This window comes from Macrobrachium rosenbergii, chromosome 12 (assembly GCF_040412425.1).
Source record: "Macrobrachium rosenbergii isolate ZJJX-2024 chromosome 12, ASM4041242v1, whole genome shotgun sequence".
Classification (NCBI taxonomy): Eukaryota; Metazoa; Arthropoda; class Malacostraca; order Decapoda; family Palaemonidae; genus Macrobrachium; species Macrobrachium rosenbergii.
In genome coordinates this window covers 95,761,748-95,789,057 of record NC_089752.1, presented here as the reverse complement: position 1 = coordinate 95,789,057, position 27,310 = coordinate 95,761,748, and the positions used below count along the sequence as shown (strand labels likewise).

The following is a 27,310-nucleotide window of genomic DNA, read 5'->3' as shown; positions in this document are numbered from 1 at the left end:
AAGAGATGAAATTCTTGCACGCCTCACTTTATTAGTTTCTTTGAATTGGTTCTCTGATCTCGCTTTGATCGAAAAAGCAGATGGAATCCCTTGTACAGCAATACTTCTGTAACGATTACTGTTTTCATACATTAAGCTTAATCCGGATTGTAACTTTTTTCGTTTGGAGTTTACTTATTGTAGTAACAAATACAGCTCAGAGTAAGTATGTACGTCATTCCTTTTGTCTCTCTTTGTTCTCTCTCTCTCTCTCTCTCTCTCTCTCTCTCTCTCTCTCTCTCTCTCTCTCTCTCTCTCTCACACAGCCTTGTACAGAAAACTTGCTTGTATTTACCTAAGGGATTTCTTCCCATTATAACCTTGAGTAGTTCTTTTTTCGTGTAGTTTCTTTTTTCGTACAGTTTTCTCAGACTCAGTTTCCTCGAGTGCGCAGTCCAGCGAACGCCCTGTGCAACTGTTAGCTTATGTATTATGTTTGGCTGACATAACTGCAAGCTTGACGCTTCTTCTTTAGTACCGTTTGAGTAATTGGCTTCATGCTCGCATTGTATTATACAACATTAACGTTGCGGTAATTAATCGATATCTGCATAAAAATCAATGAGTGTTTGGTTAAAAAGAAGACTGGGGAACTAAAGCAAGAAGGGCATTTAATTTTTCATTAAAAAAAGTGTTGGGGACGTGTTTTATCTATGTGAGAGAAATTCCAAGGAGGATTAGTAAAGCTGAAAATGGAAACGTTATGGTTGGCTGATATTGATAAAATTTCTCTTCATTTTCCTCTCTTAACAGTTTTGCCTTTATTTTTCCGATATGCTGATGTTATAGAACAGTTTGATATTAGTCATCTTTGCTGACTGTTGGTGTTGTTGGTGAGTCGATTCTCGGTATTATGCGTGCGAAATCAATATTTAGTTTGTGTCCAAGTAAGGAATACAAGATTTATTCAAGTCAGCCGACATCTGCCAATGATGACCATGTAACCGATGATTCTCTCTCTCTCTCTCTCTCTCTCTCTCTCTCTCTCTCTCTCACACACACACACACATACATAAATATACACACTATTATCTTTATTATTCTCTGTAGAGTTTTCTCTTTTTTTCATAATACAATTTCATATTATACTTCAGCTTCTCGTAAGTTTGGGCTACGTTGAAGTTTGAAATAATGGTGAATGTATCCGTTCTCTTGCTGTTGAGGATACTGATACCACTGTCAGAATAAAGCGAGGTCGTTTTCATCCTCCAAGAAAACTCGTGATTCAGGTATTGTGCGTGTGTGTGTGCGTGCTCGTTTGTTTGTTTGTTTGTTTGAGAGAGAGAGAGAGAGAGAGAGAGAGAGAGAGAGAGAGAGAGAGAGAGAGAGAGAGAGAGAATTCAAACCTTACTACGAGATATACTTTTCCTACCCACACTATATTTTTCATGCCATGAGCTGACATCTGATTAATTTTCTAACATAGAAATTTTTTTGCAAGTTTGAGGCGTTTTATAAGGATTTGCGCCCACACACACACACACACACACACACACACACACACACACACACACACACACACACACACACAGTATTCGTATGCATATGGAAAGACCATTTGATAGAAACTTTTCTAGATTTCACTACAGGCCAGTCATTGTTCATCACGCACTCTTTCCTAGGAACTTTTCAAGTGGCTGCCCTTAATTATTGCAAAGGATATATCTCAAAGATTTTGTGTTTTATTTCAATTATAATCCAAGATTGAAATGAAAATTGAATTAGGCAGTTTTCTTTTTTAATGTTTTTCTTTGTATAAGACATTTTTCCCTTTCTCTTTCTTTTTCAAATAAGATATTTTAATTCATTGGTAACAAATCTGAGGGGGTTGAAACTCTCTTAAGACTGCATTTCAATATTTTCTACTGCTTATAATTAAGTTTTAGCGAGTCCGAACACATGCTGATTATTGCCCCTCAGTGTATTCTGATATGAGGGGCTGCCTGGTTGAAATCATTTGCGGCGGATATTGGATTATTGTGTTATTGATTTGATATTGGCTTATGGTGTGTGTCGTGGGTCTTGGGAGATGCTGGAGAAGGGAGAAGGAGGTCTGTATGGTGCGCTTTCGAAAGAGGGATTTGTTGAGTGTATGGTTGACGGAAAGGGGCGTTTGCTTCGGGCTTGGGGTAAAGATGGGGGCAAGAGGAGTGATTCCTTTCCACGTGTATTGATTGGAGTTGCGTTTGGCGATCAATCTCCCCCGACTGTTTGCGCAGCTTGGTGATCGATCTTCTAGTCGTCTTGTGTGATTGGTCGACCTGCCTGGGGAATCGATGATCGGCCTACTAGTTGATTGGTTGGTTGGGCGATCGAGTTGAGGATGAGACTAGGCGGAGTGAGAGAGAGAGAGAGAGAGAGAGTGTGTGTGGGGGCTTATGGAAAGAGGAAGAGAGAGAGTGAGTTCACGAGTGGGAAAGTGAGGGGAATAGAGGAGAGAGAGAGAGAGAGAGAGAGAGAGAGAGAGAGAGAGAGAGAGAGAAAGTAAAGTGTTTGAGAGTATGTGAAGGCTGTGTTATGCTGTGGCGTTTAGATGTAACAGTGATCGCAGGTGGATCGCTTCAATGAAATTGCGCTGAACCTTTTCGTAACACGTTGGCTTTTGCCGGATGACAACCGACATCGTTCGAGCTTTCAGTATTACTGCGAGTGGCGGATCAGACAAGTTTGTGGTGGTGTTTGTACAGATCAAGGTTTGAGCTACCAGGGAAAATTAAAGAACTGTGTTGCACCTTAGTGGTACTTTGGAGGAAGTCCTGGCGCGAAATATTTAGTGAAATTGTAAGATTTTGAAATCTACGTTTAAACAAAAAAATTTTTTTAAGGAGATTATTATGGGGCCTGACGGTTAAGTGATCAAGTTTATATTTGGAACTGTGCCGCAAAACTTCTCCTGGAAACGAAAAGTCGAAGAACTGATGTGCGTTCTTAGTCTCAGAACAAGGTCAAGCGTCAAATAGGACAAAGTTCCAACGATTTCACGTATTCATAACCAAATGCTGAAACAAAAGATATGGTTTTTGTGAGGGCGAATTACCCCTTGCTAATTAAGGAGTATTGTTTGGATACTAGAAAACGAAAATAATCATATTAGAAAACAAGATTTTTGATATCTTGGTCAAGGCCTTAAGTAGCACTGACGGTATCTAAGCCAAGATGGTTGGCCGAAGCAAAGTGTGGCAGCTTGCTCAGTTTGCTGACGGCGGCAGGACCGAAGTCAAATGCAACCTGTGCCCGGCGAGAATCAAGTTCGTGGGCAACACGACCAACATCGCCCGCCACCTGGAGATCAAACACCCGGTGGAGTTCGCGGCCTTGGACCCCCTCTCTTCCGTCAGCACCATACAGTCACGGCACGAGCAGCTCCACCGCCACCAGGCTGAAAAGGAGGCGCAGCAGAGAGAGGAAGAAGCCATATGTCGCATCCTGGCGCAGCACAGGGCGGAACTAACGCGTCAGGGCAAGAAGGAAAATTCTGACAACTCGTCAGACACCACCACCACCACCAGCAGCAGCAGCAGCAGCAGCAGCAGCAGTAGTAGTAGCATTAGCGGCACAATTGCACTCACGCCAGCACACCTGTGGTCTTGGCACACACCTGTATTCGGTGAGTACAGCGGCTTCCGAATGACATTTCCAGGGGCATTTCGGGCTTTCATAAAGGGGAAGAGTAAGAATGGTGGGCGGTGCACGAATACACTTAGTACCTGACCTGGAGGATTAGTTCTTGTCGTCGCATTTGGTGTCATAATGGAGAAAGGAAATTCCCTTTTGCTCTATGTCAGGTATTTCACTGAACCTGGTTTTATTTCTGCATCCTTATTTCCGAAACTCTGCTTTAGGTTTTGCTTATTTTATTACACTTCAAGAATTCCAGCTACCGCGCGGTATTATCTGCACTTCATTTGAAAGTTTTGGAAATTCAGTGCCATTTTTTAACTGTGTATCATTTAAAGTCCGCATGCCAATTATGCCCCAGCTTTTCCTTCACTGTAACGTGCAAATACGTCCACAAGTTGTTAGTTACAATTTATGAGCCCAGTGTACGAAAATGCTTTCGGAAACATTTTCTGTTACTGCAGTGTATCTTTCCGCATGTGGGTGAGGTGTATCCAAGTGCGAACAGAATGATGTAATTGATAGATTGCAAGAGGTTAATTTTCAAAAACTTTACCGATGGAGTCATTGGTATTTTTACATAATCTACTACGGACCCACGTAGAATATCTTGATTTTTGTAAGGCTTTCAACTTTCCTCAGCAAATGTTCATAAAACTTAAATACCCGAGGCAAGTAAGTATTCAACAAGCGCCTCTTATTCATACAGATGAACCTCTCTCTCTCTCTCTCTCTCTCTCTCTCTCTCTCTCTCTCTCTCTCTCTCTCTCTCTCTCTCTCTCAATTTTTCGCTTAGACAGCTTCTGAGATTGTCATAACTGTAATTGGCGATACTGATACGGGTTGTGTGAGATTTAGTGTAAGATCTGATTTTGAGAGTTCCAAAGAACGTCATCTAGTATTCGTATTTTTCTTTAAGAGCGAACTGTTTTTCTCTTACCTGGGTCTGTTTCATCTATTTGCTAATAAATAGCCGTCTGAAAGACATTTAGCCAAGCATTCAACCATTTAACTAATATCCATCGCATATTGTCACTGAATTATTGGAGAGAGAGAGAGAGAGAGAGAGAGAGAGAGAGAGAGAGAGAGAGAGAGAGAGAGAGAGAGAGAGAGGCTGTAATACAGTTATAATCATACCGTCTCTAAAAGTCACTCTGATTTGGTACTAAATACTTCAGCAGTTGTTCCAAGTCTCATAAACCTTTTCTGCCGAGAGTCGCCAGCGCTCAAACAGATACACTTGATGTAAACAAATGTATCTCTTTTCAAGAGCAAAATCGATGACCTTTTCAAAAGCAGAAGAAAGTCCTTGTGATCTGCTCGTAATTGTTTTTGTCTGTCTGCCCGTCTCTATGTAAATAACGAAGTTTACAGCGAGCTCTGCACACAAAGGACTAAGTGCTTTTGATAATGGATTTACATGTGCTATTGTGCGAAAAATCTTTACTTGAGTTCCTATGCAAATCAATATGCTATTTTGGCTTTCTGCCTGAACAGTGCCTCTTAAACGCATTTGCTTTTTCAGTAATTACTCTTTATTTTATATTCCAGTTTGGGAGGTTTGTCAGTAGTTTAGACTGTGAATTTCAAATGGAAATTTACTCCTAATAAGATCTGAACATCGACCGAATAGTATGGCATGGTATTAGTTGTTAGTAAAATCGACCGCATTCAAATGTTATTATGAATGAACATTCAGTGCAAAAGTTTCATCAGTTCATAACAAGAGAGAAAAGAATGGAGGATTTCTTTACTATATCAGCAATCAGTTCATCATATCGTTATCGAGTGTGTTCCATATTCTTTAGTACTGTGAGCTCTAGCCAGCGTCACCCCTAGGTTATGTGGTATTGTCTGGACCTTGCTTTCACCGAAGGTTTGGCTGTAGACAGTTCCTAGTTTATGCAGAATTATTTATCATGGGACTACTACTGCGTTTTCCCCTCTTGACATGAATGTGTGTGTGTGTGTGTGTGTGTGTGTGTGTGTGTGAGAGAGAGAGAGAGAGAGAGAGAGAGAGAGAGAGAGAGAGAGAGAGAGAGAGAGAGAGTTCTTATTAATGCTGCATATATGAGGAACCGTGAACTAGAATAACAGAAAATCGTCACACCCAACATTCTGATGATGGAAGTTTAAGATCGAAGTTTAATATTCTATTCTGTTTAATGCACTGGTTAGTGATTGTTGGAAATTACGCGTATTTCAACACATTAGATGGACCGATAAATACATCATTTTAACTATGATATAAGCGTAATGTTAAATTTGGGGGAATTTAGCCGGTTGCGTTAATTGCTTTAATTGATTCATCATGTAAAACAGATTTGTCTTAATATAACTCAAAAGAGCACTGCTTATTCCTTTTTCTGAGAACTTCCTCTTATGGGTAGTTTCATTTTTAGGGCAAAGATAGTTGCTGGCACAATTTGTATCATTAGTATCAAGACTTACATTTTCAACTTCATCTTCAGAGTATATTTTGTTACAATAAAACAGGCACCATTTATTTTTCAGTATATAATTTTGGTGAACAACTTGCACGTCCGTGTCATATAACTTTTAAATAGATTTGTCTTTGCAAATAAGATGAACTATTTTTAGGAAGCATTTGTGAGTAAATTGAGAAAATAAAAGCTATGTTGGACTTCGCACTTACTTACTAAGGAATGCTAGACCCATGTAATTGACACTTGTTAAAATAAGTTCTTGAATTTCACTGACATATTGCAGGAGCTACTGTATGTCTGTCAGAGAAAAAGACATTTCATGAAGCACATTTTAATGCATGAGAATCTCTTGAGACGTTTAAAAAGTTACGTTCACCTTTTCTTACCTGTAAATGTTGCATGTGCTAGTTTTATTACTATAAGGTGTGGTCACTTTATGAGATCGCATTTCTTTCAGTATCAGTGACATCACTTATCTTCAATGTAAACAAACAAATCACTGGCTGCCGGGTGCAGTACGATAGGTTCGGTCGTACCTTGGCAACAATTCTTCACCGTCTTTCATTTGCCGTATTGATCTTCGAGAATAAAATTTTGAAAGGCTAGCTGAACCTGTAAAACTGTGTGGATTCCTAACAGTGTGCAGTTGGAACCCATAAATAATTATGAGTTTTAATCATAATACTTCTTTTAAAAGGGTTGTTTACGTTGGGGGATGAATTAAGCCATGTTCGTAGAATCGAACGCAAGTAGTAAACAAATACATTTCTGAGTTATCAGTTTGCGTTATTTTGTCTTCCAAACATTGACGTTTCGTGTAAACTTTGTCAAGGTTAGGCTATAACGTCTCTGTGTTGTAGCTTTTCATAGCATGTTTTAAGTGAAAGCGAAGAAAGCAAAGCATTGACTACTGTATTATTTGCAAATAAATATCCTGTATCTGGCAATCATATGTTGTCAGACATCGACTCGATGCGAGATGAGCCTTTGCTAAAAGGCTATTTTCCAGTGTCTTTCCCCGAATGCTGTTGCACCACAAATGAAATTCAGTCTATCATACACGACAGTGACGTTATCACTCTGTCATCGTGGCAAGGCAAAAATTAATTCTTCATTTTAAACCATAGGAAATACTTTAAACTAAAACTTTTATCAACTCGACCTGTACTGTAACTGTACATCAGTTGAAAAATGACTGCTGACTGGGTCCTACCGCTGTTGTCATTGGGACAGAGGTTCTCAGATTTTTCTGACTTTAAGTCTAAACTAGATGTATTTCAGCGAGAGACGTTCTCGAAGTTTGTTGTAGCAGATTCGAAGTCTGTCGAGAGGGCCAACAAAGCGGTGGTTGGCAATCAAAAGTTTAAAAGTGCTTTCAAGTACAGTCGTGTGCGGTATCAGTGTAAGTTCGGCGGTGAATATAAGACAAGGAGTTCTGGCATGCGACCAAACCAAAGGTCAGTATAGGCTTAAAAGCTAAAAGCCGTTGTTTTTTCCAGGTATTCTGAGTCTGTCAAACTAGGATGAAAGTACCCTACATACTGTAGTTTAAAATAGATCAACCCAGGTTTATAATCAAAGTTTGTTGGGTTTCCAAATACTGCACATGAATATATTTTTCAGGGTGGCTTTTTTTTTGTTTTATATATTATTAATCTTTATTTTCGGTGGAACTACTTATTTTTGTTTCTCTAACCCACTCAACCTCAGGCTAGGTTATATCTAACAATTATGGGGAACATCATTGGGAAGGGGGGTGGGCTACCAAAGTAGGACATTAATTTGGTTAGGATTTCTGCACTCAAAAATTCCACTAAAAAGCCCACAAAACATAGTTGTTCTGACAGGAGTACAAACTTTAACTTTCATAGGTGGGGTACTCAGTGGTGCAATGTGGGCTGTAGCTGTCTACTGACTCAAATAGAAAACAAAAGTCCATTTTGTTCTCGGCTGTCTTGGTTCATCGCCGACATTCTAATCATACTATCTGAGATTTGCTTTTGTTACTGCAGGAGTCTCTCACTTCCAGCTCCTTTTCTCTCCTCCAGGAGCCCTGTGTTATGTGTGGGCAAGGGCAAGCCCTTTAGTAAATTTCTGTCCCTGATTGCAGTGGACCCGCATTCTGTGTGCATTTCCTGTTGAGAACGAGAGTGCACAAGAGAAGCCACGTGTGATGAATAGGTGGGGTGGCTCACCCTGATGGTCTTTCTACAAGAAGAGATGCCATAAGAAGGGAAGTTCCTCTAAGGAACCTTTTGATTTTTAGCCATTCTCCATGCCTCCAGTTGTTCCCTCCTTAGGCACCTGTGCCAGACAGATGGAGAATATCGACGTTGGGAGGCTTGACATCCTTTGAGATGGTTTGAGAACCTAATTTGGTGACCCTTGGTAATTTTCTGTTGTTGATCCCCCTCACCTTCCCTTGACTTTGATGAGTAGGGTGGGGGAGGGAGGGCACTTTTGGCCTTAAGAGTGATCGAGACCCCTGATGTTATCTTTGTGTAGTGTATAGTTTTATGTGCTGAAGTGAGGCATTTCAGTGCTTTGTCCAATGACTTAGAGGGTGAGTCAGGAGATTCCGGATGTCAAGAGGTTTCCCATGGCCCCCTCCATTCCTTAATTTAACAGAACATCAAGGAGTTGCACCCCTATCCCCTCCGTTGCAAGAGTTGAGAGGCTCTGCAACTCCTGGGGTGGGTCACCTTGCCCCAATACACTGAGATGTTTTTCATCAGGTGTCCTTTCCTTTCCAAGACCAGACATCAATAGTTTCATCACAGCTTGAGGAGGTGGTGCAGACCAAGAACTAGCAGTCATGCCCTGATGCCCCGCCTTCAGCAGCATAGCAGCAACCCCACTAGACGTTCCAGCAGCAGGAGACCCGTCCCGATCTCAGAGAAGATCCGACGGGACTAAATGCATCCTGAGAAAGAAAGTACAGACTCATCCCACTCCATTACCCAACCCTCCAATCAGAGGGCAGAGTCACATCAATCTGAGTGGCAAGATATGACAGAAGCTGAGAGTCTTCGTCTCAACCACCTCCTCTTAGTGCCCAAGCACCGAGAGGCGTCAGCACCACTCCCCTCCCCAATTATCTCATGGAGCGGAGGACAGTGCCCGGAGGCAGGGTTACAGACTACCCTTCAGAGCTGTGACTGGGAGGACTGCAGCACATCTTGGGCCCTCATCCCGCTCAGCTCCCTGCTGCCCTGATCCTCATGCTTCGAGGCAGAACGTTGACAAATGCAACCAGAGATCTACCCAGCGGGCCTTCATGGACAACCACCCAAGGAGAACACCCTAGTCAGTCTTGGCATCCATCAGGGAGAATGATTTCATGATGTCAATAGACTTGCGGGATATATAGTATATTTGCACATCTCCATCCATGAGGCCTCTTTGAAGCACCTAAGGTTCATCTCCCAAGCAACAGTTACCAATTCAGGGCTTTCTGCTTTGGACTGGCGACAACCCAGCAAGCCTTCACTTGTGTTTTTCAACTGGGTGTGGGCACTTACGAAGGGGATAAGCCTCTGAAGATACCTGGATGACTGGCTGATCCTAGCACTCTCAGTTGCCTAGGCAAAACATCCTGTCCCTTTGCAAGGACCTTGGAGTGATGGTGAATCTCCTGAAATCAGACCTCTCTCCAAAGCATACCATCAAGTACCAGGGGATGAGGATCGACACAGTAGAGGGGAGGGCATTTCCACCAAACAAGAGAATTGCCAAGCATCTGAGGGTCTCAGAACTAGGCTATTCCTCAACTAACCCCAGCAACCAGCAAAACAGTGGCAAATCATGATAGGGGATCTGGTTTCCCTGCAGAAGTTGGTCCCCAGGGGGAGAGCACACATCAGATCCTTCCAATGGCAATTGAAGACGTCGTGGTGGAAACCAGACAAACCCCTGTCACAGTCAGTCAAGTCAATGGACAGGGCCAGAGATGACCTGCAGTGGTGGAGAGACCTGATGAACCACCTGGAGTGGGTACCCCTCAGCTGACCTCCACCAGAGACGCTGGTACTCTTAGACGCATCCTGAAGGGGATGGGGCGTACACCTGAACGGTGTATGCGTTTCCAGGACATATCAGCCTGTAGGAGATGCTAGCAGTATGGCTGGCACTGCAACATTTTCAGGAACAACTGGCAGAAAAGTCAGCATTTTTGCCATGAATGACAGCGCCACAGTGGTAGCTTACATAAACAAGCAAGGGGGCACAATCTCCCCTGAGCTGAACAATCTGGTGGTGGAGATGCATGGGTGTTCGGAGTCCTAGGGCATGGACCTGATTGTCAGGTACATACCAGGCATGAGGAATGTCATCACCGACCAACTAAGCAGGGAGGATCAAGTAGTAGGCACCGAGCAATCCCTAAATCAGAGAGTAGCCGACACCTTGATGGAACTGTTGCTCGCCACAGCAAGGAACGGCAAACTACTCCTGTACTGTTTTCCAGTACAGGACACCTTCCAACACCTGTGGGATAGCATGGACTTGTATGCCTTCCCTCTGTTCAGTCAACTGAGGAAGGTGATGAGCAGGTTCTTTGTGTCCCAGGGACTCAGAAAGACATTGGTGGCACCCATGTGGCTGTAGGTGGAATGGTACACTGACCTACTTCACCTTCTAGTGGATGTCCCAAGGGAACTTCCTGAGGCCCCCGACCTTCTGGTTCAGGAGTACAACTGGAAGTACCTCAAGTGGTGGGCTCTCTCTGGCTACACAGTCGGAGACTATCCAGCAACATGTGTGAAAGAAAGGTTTTTCAGAGTGCTCTGCAAAGGCAATCACTGATGCCCCTCAGGCCCTCATCTGCCGGGGTGTACCAAGGAAAATGAAAGTCTTCTGTAATTGGTGCTGTGATAGAAACTACAATCCACTTAAGACCACTGCGAGGGAAGTAGCATACTTCCTGGTGCTCTTGCATGAGGGGAAGGCTCTCTCCATCACAGCAGCCAAAAGGCTTCAGAGCTGCCTTGGACACATCTTCAGGCCAAAGGGAATAGATCTTTCGAATGCTTGGGAACTGCCCTCTGTCATCAAGCACTATGAAAAGAAGTGCCCGCTAAGGTAGTTGAGACTTCTGGAGTGGGACGTTACAAAGGTCCTCTCCTCCCTGAGTCATCCTCCCGTTGAACCCCTCAATAAAGCTTCTGTTAGAGGTCTAACATTGAAGACCTTCTTCCTCCTCTCTCACATCAGCCAAGAGAGTGAGGGAACTATATGCCCCTTGGCACATCACACATGCCTTGGGATGGTCCTCCATCTCTTTGGATTTTGTTGTGGACTTCATGGCCAAAACCCAGAATCTCACAGTAGTGGACCTAAAATTTGAGCGATTCTCCATCCCTTTGTTAAAGGACTGCATCAGTGGAGGTAAGGGCGAGATGGGTCTTTGCCCAGTTAGATCCTTGAGGCAGTTCTTGAAATGTACAGCCCTTCACAGACCTGCCTGCAGGAGGCTTATCATAAGTACTGGATTTGAAAAGAGAGAGGTCTTTAGGAATACCATCTCCATCTGGCTAAGAGAAGTCATTGTCAGGGAATACATATCTTCTGGAGATTATGAACATACACCATAAAAAATTAAAGCCCATGACATTAGAGGTATGGCCCCTCAGTGGCATACAAGAAGAACCATTCCACCCTACTGGTCTCAAAGGCAGGAAATGGAAAAGGCAATCGACCCTCACATCTTTCTATCAGTGGGAGTTGGTTCACAAGTCTTTGGGGACCTTCATCCTGGGCCAACTAGTAATGTGAGTACAAGTAGGGCCTAGCCCTGTTTTTTGTTGGTGACCTGAGCCATAGAAGGTAGATTTGGAGGCACTGATCGGTGTGGCACTGGCAGTCCAGGGCATGTCCACCTGCCACTCCATATAGATTGGTCTCCCATCTTTAGGTGAGGCTCTATCTATGAAAGTGTAGGTTTGTATTCCCATTGGAACAAATACCAGTTTTTAAAAAGTAATTTGTATTTTTTTCCTTAGATATAAACCTACACTTTCATAGGAATGTTTTACCCCCCTCTACATCTCCTCATGGTTCTGGTCTCTCCCAATCATGGAGTTGAGCAATACTGCAAACAGGCTGATTCACAAAATGGAAGAGCTAACACAGCTCAGGTCACAGTTGACTCATAGGCCTACATGATAGGCTTTTGTTTTCTGTTCAAGTTGGTAGACAGCTGCATCACGCCTTGCTCTTGTGTGTAATCCATGTATGAAAGCATAGGTTCGTATCCTAGGAAAAATACAAGTGACTTTTTAAAATGTGATATGTTTTTCAATAATATGATTGAAATTATATCAGGATTAGTTGCTTTTGGGATCTTATACCACTGTTCTATAAACTTGACCATAGGCTAGCGTATGCATATAGGATGTTAGGTCTAAGTTTAGGATACAAACTTCACAAAATTAAGATTCATGCAACATTCAAAATTTATTATTTTTTCCATGCTTTGAAAGTTATAAACTTGGGGAGAGTGTTGTAGGAGCAGTGTCTGACATTGGAAGTTTATAAAGTAAACCAGGCACACCACCATCTATTAACAAAAATCCATACTCAACATTTCCTATGGGGAGGGGGAGTATAGAAAACGAGAATTCATGAAAGAATGGGTACTATAAATACTGTAGAAATAAGTACAGTAGGAATAATTTACGAGTATGAATGAGGATTCGTGTGATTGTAAGGATACATGGTAGTTAATCATGAGAATACCTGGGATAATCAGGGAAGGGGTTAAAGGCACAAAGTTGCAAAAAAAAAAAAATTAACAATACAGTTGACCCCCGCCTATTCGTGGCTGAGTATTTGTGGATTAACCTATTTGCGGATTTTTCTGTGGAACACAACTCTGAATTATTCGCAGAAAATTCGTGTATTCGGATTTTTTCTTAGAGCATATCTAAAATATTTGCTAATTATTTTCATATTTTCATGACTAAATACATTTTATATGATAAAAAAAAATGACTTACTAATTTTCAGATATTAATATTACTGTAAACACAGCAAAATATCAATACTGTAAAATGCATTATTTCTCTTAAAACTCCAAACACAAAGCTTGAGGGAAAGCAGATGTTACCCCTATCTACTGTATACGTTAAAAGTAAACGGTAAGGCTTGAATATATAGGGTTAACTTGATTAGCTTTCGCCTTGGATAGAGTAACAACTGTAGGATAGGTCGCGCGCAGCTGTAAGCCATACAGTAGACCTGGTATTTGCGGGGAATGCGTACCGCTACCCCCCACAAATAGCTAAAATCCGCGAATGGTTAAAACCCCTATAAAAATGCTTATTTTGATAGTTCAAAATGCCCAAAAACCCCTCTAAAAATGCTTATACCTGAATATTTTATTAGTTTTATCACAAAAAGTGCATTTAGTCACGAAAATGATATGAAAATACAGTGATTTGTAAATATTTCTCTATGAAAAATACCGCAGATAGGCGAATTTTCTGCGAATAATGTATATACTGTATATGTTCCATAATAAATCCACAAATAGGCAAGTCCGTGGATCATGAGCCCACAAACCTGTGGGCCGACTGTATATTTTTCAGGGTAATGTTGCAAGATGACTTTGAAATGATATTAACCCTTAATGGACAGATCACCTCAATAGAGGATCTAAAACAGGTTTTGAGTGGTAGACAGATCCCCTCTGTGGAGGATTAATATTACGCACCATACAATTTGTCTGTATTGAGCGGGAAAGAGTTCCCAATACTTCAATGACCTATAAATGAATTGTGGCAACTAAAGAATTCAGCTCAGCTTGATCATGGGCATCTTGGGAACTCCAGTATTGTTCATGACTTGGAGAGGTGATGTCTTGCCCCTCTCTTTGCCGTGATGTCTTTTTATTTATTTTCTTATAAATATACTCAGGGATTACTGTTGGTTTTAGTTCTTATCTTTTATGATGTGATGTCAGTTATAGTTGTAATTTTGCAAAGAAATATTAGAAAAAACATGTATAAATCCAAAAAAGTTACTGCATTTCCTGATCTCAGTAAATTTTACTTTAATATTGTAGAACAAATATGCTCAGAATTTGTTACTGATTTTAGTTCTTATCTGTTATGATATGTGAGTTGTAATTATAATTTCACACAAAAAACAAAAATAAATTATTAGAAAAACATGTATAACTTGGTAAAATTTATGAGTGTTTTGTAAAAGAGGCCCCCACACAGGGTTGTAAATACTGTAGTCACTTTCAACTTCTGTGGAATGTAGGGAAAATTTTTTACAGTTTTTTTTCTTACACCATGTTCATTTGCATATCTTCCTCTTTCCATTGATGCGTTTTTTTCTTAAATTGACCAACCTTAAAATTTGCCTGGTCTGGGGTGTGCATTTTATATAATTAGCCAGTCAAGGGTTAAGGTGTTTTAGGATGATAGTTCAAGGTATATTTGGTGTTTTGAACTATTAAAATAGGCAGTATTTTAATTTTATTTCCATGACTAAATACATTTTTTATGATAAAAAATGGTTTATTAATTTTTAGATATTAATATTAATGTAAACACAGCAAAATATCAATAAAATGTTTTTTTTTTCTTGAAAAACCTTCGCCAAATAATGCGCATATTCCAAACACAAAGCACGCGGGAAAGAAAATGTTACCCCTATCCACTGTATACATTAAAAGAAAACAGTAAAGATTGAATGCTGTATGAAGCAAAATGTGCGTGCCTGAATATAGGGGTAACTTGATTAGTTTTTGCCTTGGTAAGAGCAACAGTTGTAGGAGTGTTCATGGCACGTGTAGCTGTAAGCCATATGTTTTTAAGGGTAATGTTGTAAGATGACTTTGAAATGATATAATGATATTAAAGTGTTGTAGGATGATAGTTTAAGGTATATTTGGTTTTTTAACTATTAAAATAGGCAGTTAGAAACATTTTTAGAGGGGGTCTCAACTATTCATGGATTTCAGCTATTCGTGGGCGGTTGTGGTCCCTAACCCTCACGAATACTGGGGGTTGACTGTACAGAGTCCAAAGAACCCAAATGACATATGAGCAGAATGTTAATGAAGTGCCAGCGCAATGTTTGGAGATGATGTATTCTGCCGCTGCGCCTAACAAACTAGCTCCCTCATGAAATTCATACTTACGATGCAAATGTTGAAAGCCGAAACAAGAATTATTTGATCATTTGTGGGGTTTGTGTCGTAACCACGAAACGTCGAAGGTCAGAACCATCGTAACCCGAGAATTGCCTGTATGCACTCTCATTTCATATTTCCACCTATCTAGGTTTACAGTATACTATAGTTTCTGCAGTCAAAACAATGTCATTAGTGGACATCTACCTAGGGAGCTCCCTTTTATCCTCGGTCATTGCATCAGGCATGATTGAACAAGAAGGAGCTTAGTGCTGATCCTTGGTGCATTTATACCTTAACTTGGAAACTGCAGTCATCAATGGTTGTTACATTTCTATACATTTATCAGTGGCCATACCACATTAAAAACATCATTTACAGTGGCTGTAGAGCAGTAGTGTTAAATAAAGAATGGTAAAACTGCTGGACCATATAGCATACCTGTTGAGTTATGGAAGGCACGGGGTAAGAAGGGGAATAGATCCTGTATACAGTTTTATGAAAAGTAATGAAGGATATTATGTACAAGGAAATTTACCAGAAAAATGAAGAAAGTTGAGAGAACTGTAGAGGAATTAAATTAATGGCCCATGCCCTGAATACATTTTAAAGAATTATTGATGAGGTACAGAGAAAAGCAGAGGTTGCTTCATATGGTCTTTAGCAATCTAGAAAATACTTATAATAGAGTACCCAGTCAAGAAGTGTGGAGAGGTTTGAGGGAGGGTGGGGGGTACCAGGAAAATATGTGAAATGTATGTAAACGTAATAACCACTGCTAAGACCAGCAAGACTTGAGGGAGGAAAAGGGAAAAGAGTTCTTAATGATCTTCCTCACCTTCTTCCTCTTCCTTGTCATTTACTTCTCTCCCCTTTCACAGGAGGAAGAAGAAGAGGAAGTTTAAGGCTTCTCACAAGAAGTCCCACGTAGGGGGTAGTGGCATCAGGGCACCTCATGTGGTGCACTGGAGGCATGACTTTAGGTTCTTTGCAGAGTCTCTTCTGTGTCTAGCTGCAACCATCTTTCATTCCTTTTACTATACCTCTGTTCATATTCTCTTTCTTCCATCTTACATTCCACCCTCTCCTAACAGTTGATTCTTAGTGCAACTGTGATGTTTTCCTCCTGTTACACCTTTCAGACATTTTTTACTTGTCAGTTTCCATTTCAGTGCTGAATGACCTCATAGGTCCCAGTGCTTGGTCTTTGTCCTGATTTCTATATTCTCCTTCTTGTGGGGAAAGCAAGGGCTCTTGGTCACCAGCAGGTTATCATCCAGCCTCTAGCAGGGCACTGAGACAAGAGGACTGCATCTGACTGTTCTGTGCTTCACCCTTTGTAATTAACTGTGTGTCCCTCCTTAGGGCCTCATCTGGGTTTTTCCTTGCCATGCTCTCAGGAGGTATGCAGGTAAGGCGGTGTGTGCATGCTTGTTCTCCTGTACCTCCTGTAAGGTCGGCTTTTACTGAGTACTGTATTGGGAGGAAACTAGGGCTTCAGATTTCATATCTGAATGCTATTTGGATGGTGATTCTGATCAAGCACGACGAGATAAGGAATGAGCCAGGGAGTAGAGGGATGGTCCTCTTCCCTTCTTGATGGAGGGCCCTTCTTGAAGGAAGGGGATACATCCCGTGCTGTTGGGATCTTATGTGTCAGATGGCCCCAGTCCTCAGGAACCCCATCAGGCCAAGCTAAAGCAACACTTTTGATAGATTATTTTGCTTATTGAAAAGCATTATAATCTCAGGGAGGCCACCTTTGCTTCACACCTGACTACGGTCTTGTTGATCAAGGTCACCCGTGGGTGTGGTCCTGACCATTAGTCAGGTTGCCCTGGTTCCAGCTTGCTTGTGGTGTCTTGGAAGAGGTGAACACTCTGATCTGCAGGTCAAGAAGTTCCTTGTTGTCCAGCAGATGAGCAAGCTCCTCTCCCTGCAACTCATGTGCATCAGGAGATATTGTTTGCTGGAGGATGCAGAAACAACTCTTGCATTGGACTTGTGGACTGACAAATGACCTTCCCCTGGAGAGGCTTTGCACCCAGACAAGTAATCCAATCTACTTTCTCTAAGAAGGGATGGAAGTTTTCCCATCACTTTCTTTCTTCTTCTCCAACCATGTCCAGGAAGGGAGGAAAGGAAAAGGGAAGGGGTCACTGAAGGTGGCAATCCCTTTCCTCGAATGAGGGGTTGCTTGTCTTATCATTGGGCTACGTGGCATATTCATGGCCCAGAATCACGGGCAGTTAGTCATTCGTGATGAGTACAGGATTCTGTTCAAGGACCGTTGCCTTCTCCATCTCAGACATTGATGCTATTCCATCCATACCTGCCAGATTTGCCAAAATCTTTGGCAGTGAAGGAGAAGGGCATTATAGAGGTCATTGAGCACCAATCTCTCGGATTCTCCAGTGGAGAAAGTGACTTGGGGGTTGGAATCTGGGGTTGACCTCTCCCTGTTAAACAAATTTGTCCTTCTCATTGTAAGATGGGAATGGAATTTTCAGTTTGAAGTCCATCAGAAAGGGCAACGTCATGCTTTCAGTAGGCTTGAAGGATAGATACTTTCAGTTAACCTTTCATCAGAACTCTGGAAGCTCCTCTATTTTGTCTGCAACAGGACTGTGTACAGTTTGGTCTTAGACTGGCAATAGCCCTACAGGTTTTATGCAAGTCTTCACCTATTCCAGCTCTTCTGGACCTCCTTTCTCATCTTGTGCCTCTGAAACAAGAGATCAGGGAGGATCTGGTGTGGTGGATGGGTGAAAGAAACCTCTCAGCAGGAGTTCCATTCTGGGAATGTACCTATTTACAGATGCATTGAAGGAGGGTTGGGGCACACACTTTGAAAGGTTTGTTCATTTCAGGAGTGTGGGCAAAGGGCACACATTGTTTGCATATCAACGTTTTGGAGATACAGGTAACATGGGTAGCAGTGCAAGCTTTCCAGGATCAGTTAATAGGCCACCCGACAGTGTGGTTGAGTGACAACACAACTGTAGTGGCATGTATCAGGCAAGTGTGGATGGTGTTTTTTCTCCTTTGCCAGTTGGCAGTGCACATCCATGAATGGCTGGTTTACCATGCCGTTGAACTGTCAGCTAGATACATTCCAGGTAGGAGGAATGTCCTGGCAGGTCACCTCAGTCGTCAGGGTCAGGTTGTGGTGATGGACTGTCTCTACATCCTCACATACCAGAAAGGCTGTTTGAGCTCTGGGGCCCCCAATGTTCAATCTATTCAGTATCAGACTGAACAGGAAGCCCCCAGTGCTCTGGCCTTTAGATCCAGATCCTTGGGTGCTGGTGTAAAAAGCTTTCCAACACCCTGGGACAATCTGGATGTCTATGCCTTCCTGCCTTTCAGCCTGATTTGCAGGGTGATCAGCTGTGTTGATCTCTGGTTTCAGGATGACCCTGGTGGCTTCTTTTTAGTCCCAAGTGGAGTGGTACTCAGATCTTTTGACTCTTGGATGAGGTGCCAAAAAGAGATTCCCCCTTGGCCCACTATTGTGGTCAACTGTATGTTCATAGGTACCACCAAGCTTCAGTTTAATGTGTTAAGGTTATCGAGGATATCCTGAGAGAGATAGGCTCAGCAAATGTATTCCGAGGAAAGTGGGCCATCTTCTTTGGTTAGTGTTTTAGAAGGGGTTTCTCTCTGGTTGGAGCATCTGTTTAGCAGAGTGCAGACCTTCCTCATCCACTTTTGTTGATACAAATTCCTCTCAGTTTTTGTAGTGAAAGGATGTCACTCACTCTTGTCCTAACTTTCTGACTGATGGGGCTGGATCTCTCTACCTTGGTGGAGTTATCATGCCCTTGAGGATTATTGAACAGTTGTGCCCTCCTTCAGAACTCGGTCCTCCCAAGTGGTAAGTAACTCTGTAGTCTAACCCTGGCACAGGCTTTGATTAGAGATCTTATCTTCAAGACTGTTTTTCTTTTAGCCTTAGCCTCAGTGAAACAGCTGGAGTAGTTACATGGCCTTTCTTATTTAGTCCAGCATATGAAGGGATGGAGATCCTTCTCTTCCTTTATTCCTGAATTTGTGACAAAAACTTAGAATCACTTTTACATGATGAGAGATTTGAGAGTATCTTGCCTAAGTGAGATACTTTTCTGAGGATAATGTTTAGTGACTGGACTTGCCTTCTTCCCTTCTTTTCCTTCTTTGAGCAGCATTTAGACTAAAATAACAGCTGGAGTTGGATCAGTTACAGGTGACTACAGTTTGAGCTCCAGCCTTATTATAGATTCTAAAACACGTCTCCCTCTGCCCTCCGTTTTAATAAGGGGAAGGGACTGAGACAGAGTACTATTCTAAAACCATCACTTAGTATTAGCCAGAATTAGCTGCCTTCCAACTTGAATTCCCTCAAGGGGGATTTCATGAATCTGAAAGTCCCCTTATTTAAATGGGTCGTCTCCCTAATTGAGTCTCATTCAGGCCCAAGGCCTTACTACTCTGTCATCCTAAACAACAGAACTGTTTTTCCTCCTTGTGACAGTTTCTGGTAGGATCCAGTTCCCATCACTTGTCAGAGATGACTTCCTGTGTAGGGGTGTCTCATGTATAAAGGTGATGGTTTGTATCTCTGTGTGAACAAATACATTTTTTAAGTAATTTGTATTTTTCTCAGATATACAAACCAGAGCCTTTTGTCATAATCCTGTCTCAGCCACCAGTGACCTGAGGAAAAGTGGCCAGTGGAAGAAGGTAAGTGAGGGATATTTCCCCACTCACCCCTCATAACCATCAGTTAATAACCATGTTACCAGGTTCAGCAACCATTCCAGTTTGCACCTAAGATGATCCCATATGAAAGGCTATGGTTTGTATACCAAGGAAAATAAACATTACTCTAAAATTTGTTGCAGTAATCCTTCAATTATTCTCCGTAATAGAGCCAAAGCAATTCCAGGTAAAGTTGAAATCTAGTTAAGGTCAAATAAAACTCTACAGATTTGAAACAGCAACTTCATAACCTTACTCCTCCTGCTGTGTCAATACCGCATGAAGATAAACACTAAATATGCTTATAAACAACAACCATCACACTTGAAGCTGAAAACTAGATGCAAAATGCAATTAGCTTATTTTAGGATATTTATCAGAAAATATAAAGTGTAAATACAGTACATGTAAAGAAAAAAAATTTTCTCTTTCTCTTTCTCATAAACAACACACAATATGATGTGTGTTTGCCCACAGCCTATCATGGTTTTATCACCATTAATGTATTTTTATACAGCAACTTTCTTATCAGTTGTTACCATATTGTATTATATTTCATTTGTTTTATGTATAATTTGATGAATTGGCCTTTTTCATTTGTTGTGTTTCTTTACCCTGAATTACACCAAGTATTGCATCATTCATATTGTGCTGTAGACTAGGCTCTTTTGCTCTTTCAGCATGTTATTTTTAAGAGCATTATTTAAAAAGTTATCATTAATCTTCTGTCTCATTATGATCTCTGATTGCTCGTTTTGTCTTATCATGGAAACTGTGTTTGTGTGTAAAACTTCTTGTGTTTACATCTTTGGTACATATGGCATTTCTCAGTAATGAAGCGTCCAAAGCAAATTATATTAAGAGCATTACTAAAAAAGTAATTAATAATTTTCTGTTTTTATTTTATATAATGATTTTTTTTTTCATTTCACTGCATAATTTTATGGAAGCTCTACTTGTGTGTGTGTGTGTTTTTACATCTACATGTGCATTTCATCAACATTCACGTCACCATTTAGCTCTTTTTGTGTTTTTTTAGTTGACTCTAATTGTCCTACACATCATAACAGTACACAAGAGAATATTCTATCACTGTTGATATTTACAGTATTTATTATAGAAATGTATAAATTTTATGCTACAGTGACAGTTTGTATCAGCAGCTTCACTGAAGTACAGTACAGACTGATGTTTCTGGCTGGTATTGTGAGTGACCCATCTTTTGCTGCTATTCCATCTGCTGTTTAAAGAATCAACACTGTTGAGCCTCCTATAATGATCATCTTGACTGTGGGGATACCCTTGTAGTACTGAGCACAAGCTGTACTCCCCTGATGCTGATTCCTGTCTTGAATTGTATCCTGCTGCAGCTGAAGAGAGTAGGGGTGTACAGAGGTAAAGAACTGCAAGCACATTTCTTCCTTATCATTGAGCACTTCCTCTTTTTCCTCCTTGCCGCCTTCTCTGTCTTCCTCCTATTTTGGGAAGAAGGATAGTTCTCAGAGGCCCTCTCACAAGAAGCTCCTTCAAACATAGAGTGAATTTCTTCCTTCTTTGGGAGTTAGTGGTGGCATTCACCTACCTGTGCATGGGACATTTGCTGTAGGTTGCGTTGACACCAAGGTCTTTATGAATATGCATGTGAACCATTGTCACCCCTTTTTACTTACAAAACACAAGGACTGTTCTGGACTCTTCCCATGTTCACACTTCTGCTGAGGTAGCAAGAAAAGAGTTGGTGCTACCTTCTTGCTCAGTTAATGTATTAAAGGAGTTGCCTTCACGTTCTTCTGTCTGCACATTTGCAAACCAAATGGAAGGCTTTTCATTCTGTATAAATACAATATTCATGAATATATTGTGTTGGGCTGCAGTTGTATGTGGATAATGCCGAGTTACGGATAGTTCACATGTGAATAATTGAGGTAATACTGTACCTAGACATGGTGATCAACATGGTCATGGGAGTAGCACAGCCAACAGACACCTTTCATGCCAAATTCAGAATGATAGCCTCAAGATTGTTGGCTCATCTAGATCAACCAGCTTGGTATTGGCAGATCCTTCTAGGGCACCTGTCAACCCTGGACATGTGCGCTTGTGAGCAATATGATAGTGCTTGAAGAAGGGATGGTCTCAAATAATCAAATCCCAGTCACTCTGGATCCTTTGGACAGAGGAGGTGAAGGATAACCTTGGTTGGTAGACGGGTGACAGGAGCGCCCCTGCACTCCTTGTTCATCATTTGGAGTGGTGATTGACGCCACTTGCTCATGACCCCTTCTGTTATGGGTTTCGGACCACTGCACTAGCCAGTGGTTCTGTTCTTCAGTTTTTGGCCTTGATCTTCCCTATGGTTCCTGACTTTGGCTTGGATTTGTGGTTGGTCCAGTTGTAGGTCTGCAGCCCTTCACTGATGCAGTGAAGGATGTTTTAATATGACTTGCTGATTGCTAAGGTCAAGAGTGTCAGGAGTCAGCACTCCCCAGTACTAACAGTCCTGGGACATGCTCTTGATTGGTCCCTGAACCATCACATGCTTATATGTACTCCTGTGTTTGGAGGTCTACCTTTGTACACTGGTTGGCAAGGTAGTGCACACTCCTGCTTGCCCAGATTAGATAGTGCCTGGCTGGTTCTGTTTCTGCTCTTGATCTGGTGGTAGGAAGGGGATTTTGCTTGGTCCCCTTCAACACCTGCAGATTGTTACTCTGTGCCTTAGCCTTACCAGACATTTGTCACGTTCTTCTGACAAGATGCAAGGTTAAATTTTCCTCTCTCTCTCTCTCTCTCTCTCTCTCTCTCTCTCTCTCTCTCTCTCTCTCTCTCTCTCTCTCTCTCTCTCTCTCTCTCTCTCTCTCTCTCTCTCTCTCTCTGCTGTAGAAGGCAGTTTTGCAAGGCTGTGAATCATCCATGTTCATGATGTATTTGTCTTGGAAATAACCAGGCTGGCTCTCAGCACCTGGTGCCCTCAATACTGTAAACTGCACCACAGTTTTTGCCTGAGAGACATTGCTACCCTTGTGTCTTGTGAGAGTTAAATTCACTTGTCTGTAGATCGGGAAATTTCCCTCTTGTTTTTTCCTGGGATTTCCCAAATCTTGCTATTGCATGATCTTGTTCAGTTGATCTCTTGTAACCAACAAGAAGTGTTTTGTTACTGGCAGCTCAAACAGCTGTTGAGTGCTGCCTTAATATCTCAGGTGGACTTGGGCCTACTTGAGTTCATTTCACCAAGTAAGGATCTTTTTCTGTAATAGGTCAATGGGAGTGCAAACCTCACCTATGGAAGTGACTGCTCATTTCCCTTGGTGTTGCTGCTAGAAGACTTCTCTTGAGAAATTTTCTTACACTTTCTTGGGTTAGGGATGATGTCATCAGGACCTGGTGTTTCTCCTTATTCTGCTGTACTCAGAAGCCTGATCCTCTAGGAAGACAAGACTTCATGGGATAGTCACTGTCAGCAGGAACCATTCCTTACTTCTCATCTCCCCTCCTTGACCCTAACCCTATCTCTGTTTGCTTTGGTTCTGAAGGTGCTCCTTAATGAATTCTTTATCTTTCAGGATAGGGTCACTCAAACTCTTGCTTATGCCCATTAAGGGCATGGTGTATTTCAGGAAACTTTGGGATTCAAGGTTCCTTTCTGCTTAGGATCCTTGGTTTCCTACTCAGACCCTCACTCTGCATTCTGAGTCTTTGCTTGGATGTGGAATGGGAAATTGGAATGCGAGTAGAATTGTTGAGAATAGAACAGGGACAGATTTTTTTTCCTTGAGTACTCCAACTGTATTGCCTCCCTTTATTTAAGTTTTCCTAGACTCCTTTCAAGGAGGAATTTTAACTTGTTGAAACTTACTAACCAGTTCACATTTAGTTTGGGACAGGTGGACACAAACCTTTGGTGGATTACAGTATTGTGTCTGGAAGGGAAATAACCTGCTTCCCCTCTGGCTGTCCAGCTTACTCTTTCATTATCTTTTTAGGTGAAAAATTAAGGCTGAGATACAATCCTGCCATAACTTGTGCTTTGTCACTATGATGATACTGTACTCATTTCCCATTGCCAGTCAGAAGTGCTTACATGCTTATCCTTCTTTTAACCGATAACCTGTGCCTCCATCCCGATGTAGGTCTGCAGGAGTATAGTATTTACCAGTTTTCCACAGGTCTCCCTGTAGAAAGGACAGTTTTTGCTCTTTCTTAGTAGAAGTCCAGGAACAATTTGTCACCCTGCATGACATATATGTTTTGAGCAGCTGTATCTTTGCAGTTAAACAGTCTTCCTGGAGAACCGGTTTTGAGTGTACATGGTTGCTCCCTAGCCCTATGGTAAATTTTTTTCTTTTCATACATACAGGAGGAGGGAAGATATTTCATCAAAGCAGTCATTAACTTCTGTATTGGTTATCCCCTGATGATAACTACTCGGGTACTTCATGGGTTGCTGTCATATTATTGTTGACCTCCTCTTCAAAAATGCTGGTCAGCTGCATCCTTCAGTGACCTCTCAGGTCTCTTTACTGAGTGGAGGACCTGATTTAGCCTCATCTTGTAGTTTACAGCATTCAGAGTTGCTACTACGCACTGAGGTGGAACTTTGGGTAGGTTCAAGGAAGGAGCCAGACTTCTGATTTTTTTCCTCATCTCTGCAAGGGGACACTTAGATGCCCTTGGCCTCTAAAGAGGCATGCATACCCTCCTGAAGTACATAGTTGGGGTTAAGTTGGAGAAGAGACACTGGACTCTGGGTTTCTTCCCATTTTGTGTCCTTTCAAACTGTATCAGCCCTAACTGTGTTCATGCTGGTCTGGTGGATGTGGGTAAGCTACATAACTGAGCACGTATCCAAAGACTCAGGTCTGATTACGTATTCTCTCCAACCCTCTTTAAAAAGGAAGTTGGGGGAAGGGTGAGTGTAGAGTGTTATCATTTTTCCCTAGATGGTGATAATGCTACCTACGGGCTTTGATTTTTGAATCTTTTTTAAATAGGTTTACCAGTCTTTCCTAAAGTATGATTTGAGTTTGTGAATCACACTCTGTCACAGGGCCCTGTCAGCCTCTTGCTTTGGATGACAGGCTGTACAGGTTACAGGAGGCAGCCGTGCCCTGCTAAATATAATTGAGCAGGAAGCTGGATTTTCTGAGTAGTGACAGACTGTCCCTTCTCCCTTTCTTGCCTATGGCACAAACTTTTTGGGATGTGGCAGAGGTTTTTAACCTCAGGTTCAGAACAGTGTTAGCATTACTCTGTGAGACAAATTTGTTACCAAGCTTCAACAACTTGAACCAGGTGTCATTGAAGGTTATCTGCATTGAAGACTTCAGGTTTGAATATCAAGGAAAAATGTCCATATCTTGAATTTGCGATTTAATAGACTTGAAGTATATATAGCTATGTGTGTGAGAGAAAAAATGACTGGTTAACCAAACATGTTTGTTCGTACAATTTCGTTACTTCAGATAAATATGCTGTGTTCGTTCAGATAAATATGCTGTGTTCGGGAGCCGTAATGTGGGTGCTTAATGTGGATTCTTTATGAATGCTTTATACCATATAATAGAAATAACGATAATGCTGTAATGTATTAACAGGTGAAAATTACAGTATCAGTACTTTGTGTCTGGGGATGGGGAGAGGGGGAAAGAATGAAGTTTTTAGGCTAAGCAAATAAACGTAAGTTCGATCCTGGAAGTTCGTTTGTACATTTGTGCAAGCACAAGCAGCTATATGTGTTTTGATGTTACCATGATAATTTTTTCATGTGTCATGCCTCATTAATAACACTAATGCTGAAATATATCTTAAAAAGGCTTAGAAGTACAGCATCAGAAATAACACTAGAACAAGAGACGGTAGGCTAGTCAGCGAGTTTGGCAAAGTTCATCACCACAGTTCATATTTTGTGAGAACATACATTTTAACCCGCCCAAAAATAGTGGTTTCACTGGCAGGCAAGAACCTATAAAAACGGGCTGCGAAGTTCAAACATAAGAGGGCAATTTTTTTCCGACAATGTGCTCCATAAAATTGTGACGCATCTTAGATGCTGACAAATAAGATAACTGTATTTTAGCTAGTTGAAAATTTAAACTTGTAAAGAAAAGCGAAGTATGTCAGTGGCCAAATTTTTTTTTTTTTGATACATAAAAAATCCTAGATGACAGGTAACAATTCGTCAATTGCTTTAGGTACTTTATGGTTTATAAATGCTCTTTATGTGTTTAGGTAAACTGTTGATTTTGAACTACTCACTCACTCAATAAGCTAGACAGACTAATGGAAGATTCATTTATACAAAGTTTCAAGATCGTCCAGACCTGGATATTTATAATTTCCCTAACTCAGATATTAGCAATGTAAGTTTTATTGTTTCCTTAAAAATGTTAATTTCCAATTTTTTGTTAATGTACACGTAATTGGGAAACAAAGTCAACCTAAAACATCATGGACATTGTGAATGACAAGACCATGCATATTTTCCTCAATGTAAAAGTGATATTTGGCAAAGTTAACTACTGTATAATGTTAATGTGATTTGCCATTTCGATTTACTATGTAACATAAAGCTGTTAGCCTTAGGTAGAAGTATAGTTTTGGTGATTATTATATGAAAAGTGGTGTGATTCTAACAATTACATTGGTCTTGAATTTCACCTTGTGTTTAAAATTTGTTTTGAAACAGCGCAAGTGAATTGATCCAGTTTTGACCAGTAGTGTTCAAGAAACTTTTGGTACATAGAACACCTCAGAATTCAGGCAAATTACGCCGTTACTTTGCAGCGCTCGATTTGGTGGTTTGCCAGAATCTGGTTTCTTTTCTGAGACTGGATTAATGACTTTGTTGAGCATGATTGCTATATTGGCAGTGGAGGGTCTTGAACCGGGTAATATTTACATTCCGTAGTGGTTTATCAGGACAGTTTTGCTTTTACTTGTTGCAGGACGTTCAAGATGAAGTGTCCATGCGGATTTTCAGTCATTGCAGACAGAAAGAATGATTGTCTAGTAATTAGTCAAGCAAACTTCAAACACAATCACCCAACCAAGCAAGGTATGTTCATGGTGTATCGCGAATTACTTGGAGTGGTTAAGGCGGAAAAGGAGCAGGGACTCACTATGGGAATTAATCATGTAAACAGTGTTACCAGTCATAGTCCAGTGGTTATGGCTACCCCCAGGAATAATTCTAGTAGTGTGTGCCCCTTTGGGCATGTAGTAGTGATGCACAAAAGCTTTTTTGCATTGAATGGCAGATGCATAATTCTCTTGTGACCTTTATGTTCAGAGCAGTGGACCTGTAATGTAAGATTTCTTCACT

General features: G+C 41.3%; 1 protein-coding gene across 5 annotated transcripts in view; it reads left to right on the top strand.

Moving 5' to 3' along the window:
• Nucleotides 1–27,310, top strand: part of LOC136843758 (protein abrupt-like) — a 206,012-nt gene that overhangs the window by 77,066 nt on the left and 101,636 nt on the right. Inside the window, exon 1 of one of the 5 annotated variants that reach the window (XM_067112425.1) lies at nucleotides 2,554–3,646. The exons of the other annotated variants lie outside the window; for them this stretch is intronic. Coding sequence (XP_066968526.1) covers nucleotides 3,196–3,646 — 451 coding nt within the window. The 5' untranslated portion in view covers nucleotides 2,554–3,195. Of the gene's footprint in view, nucleotides 1–2,553; nucleotides 3,647–27,310 lie in introns of those variants that run through there. 5 annotated transcript variants of the gene reach the window in all.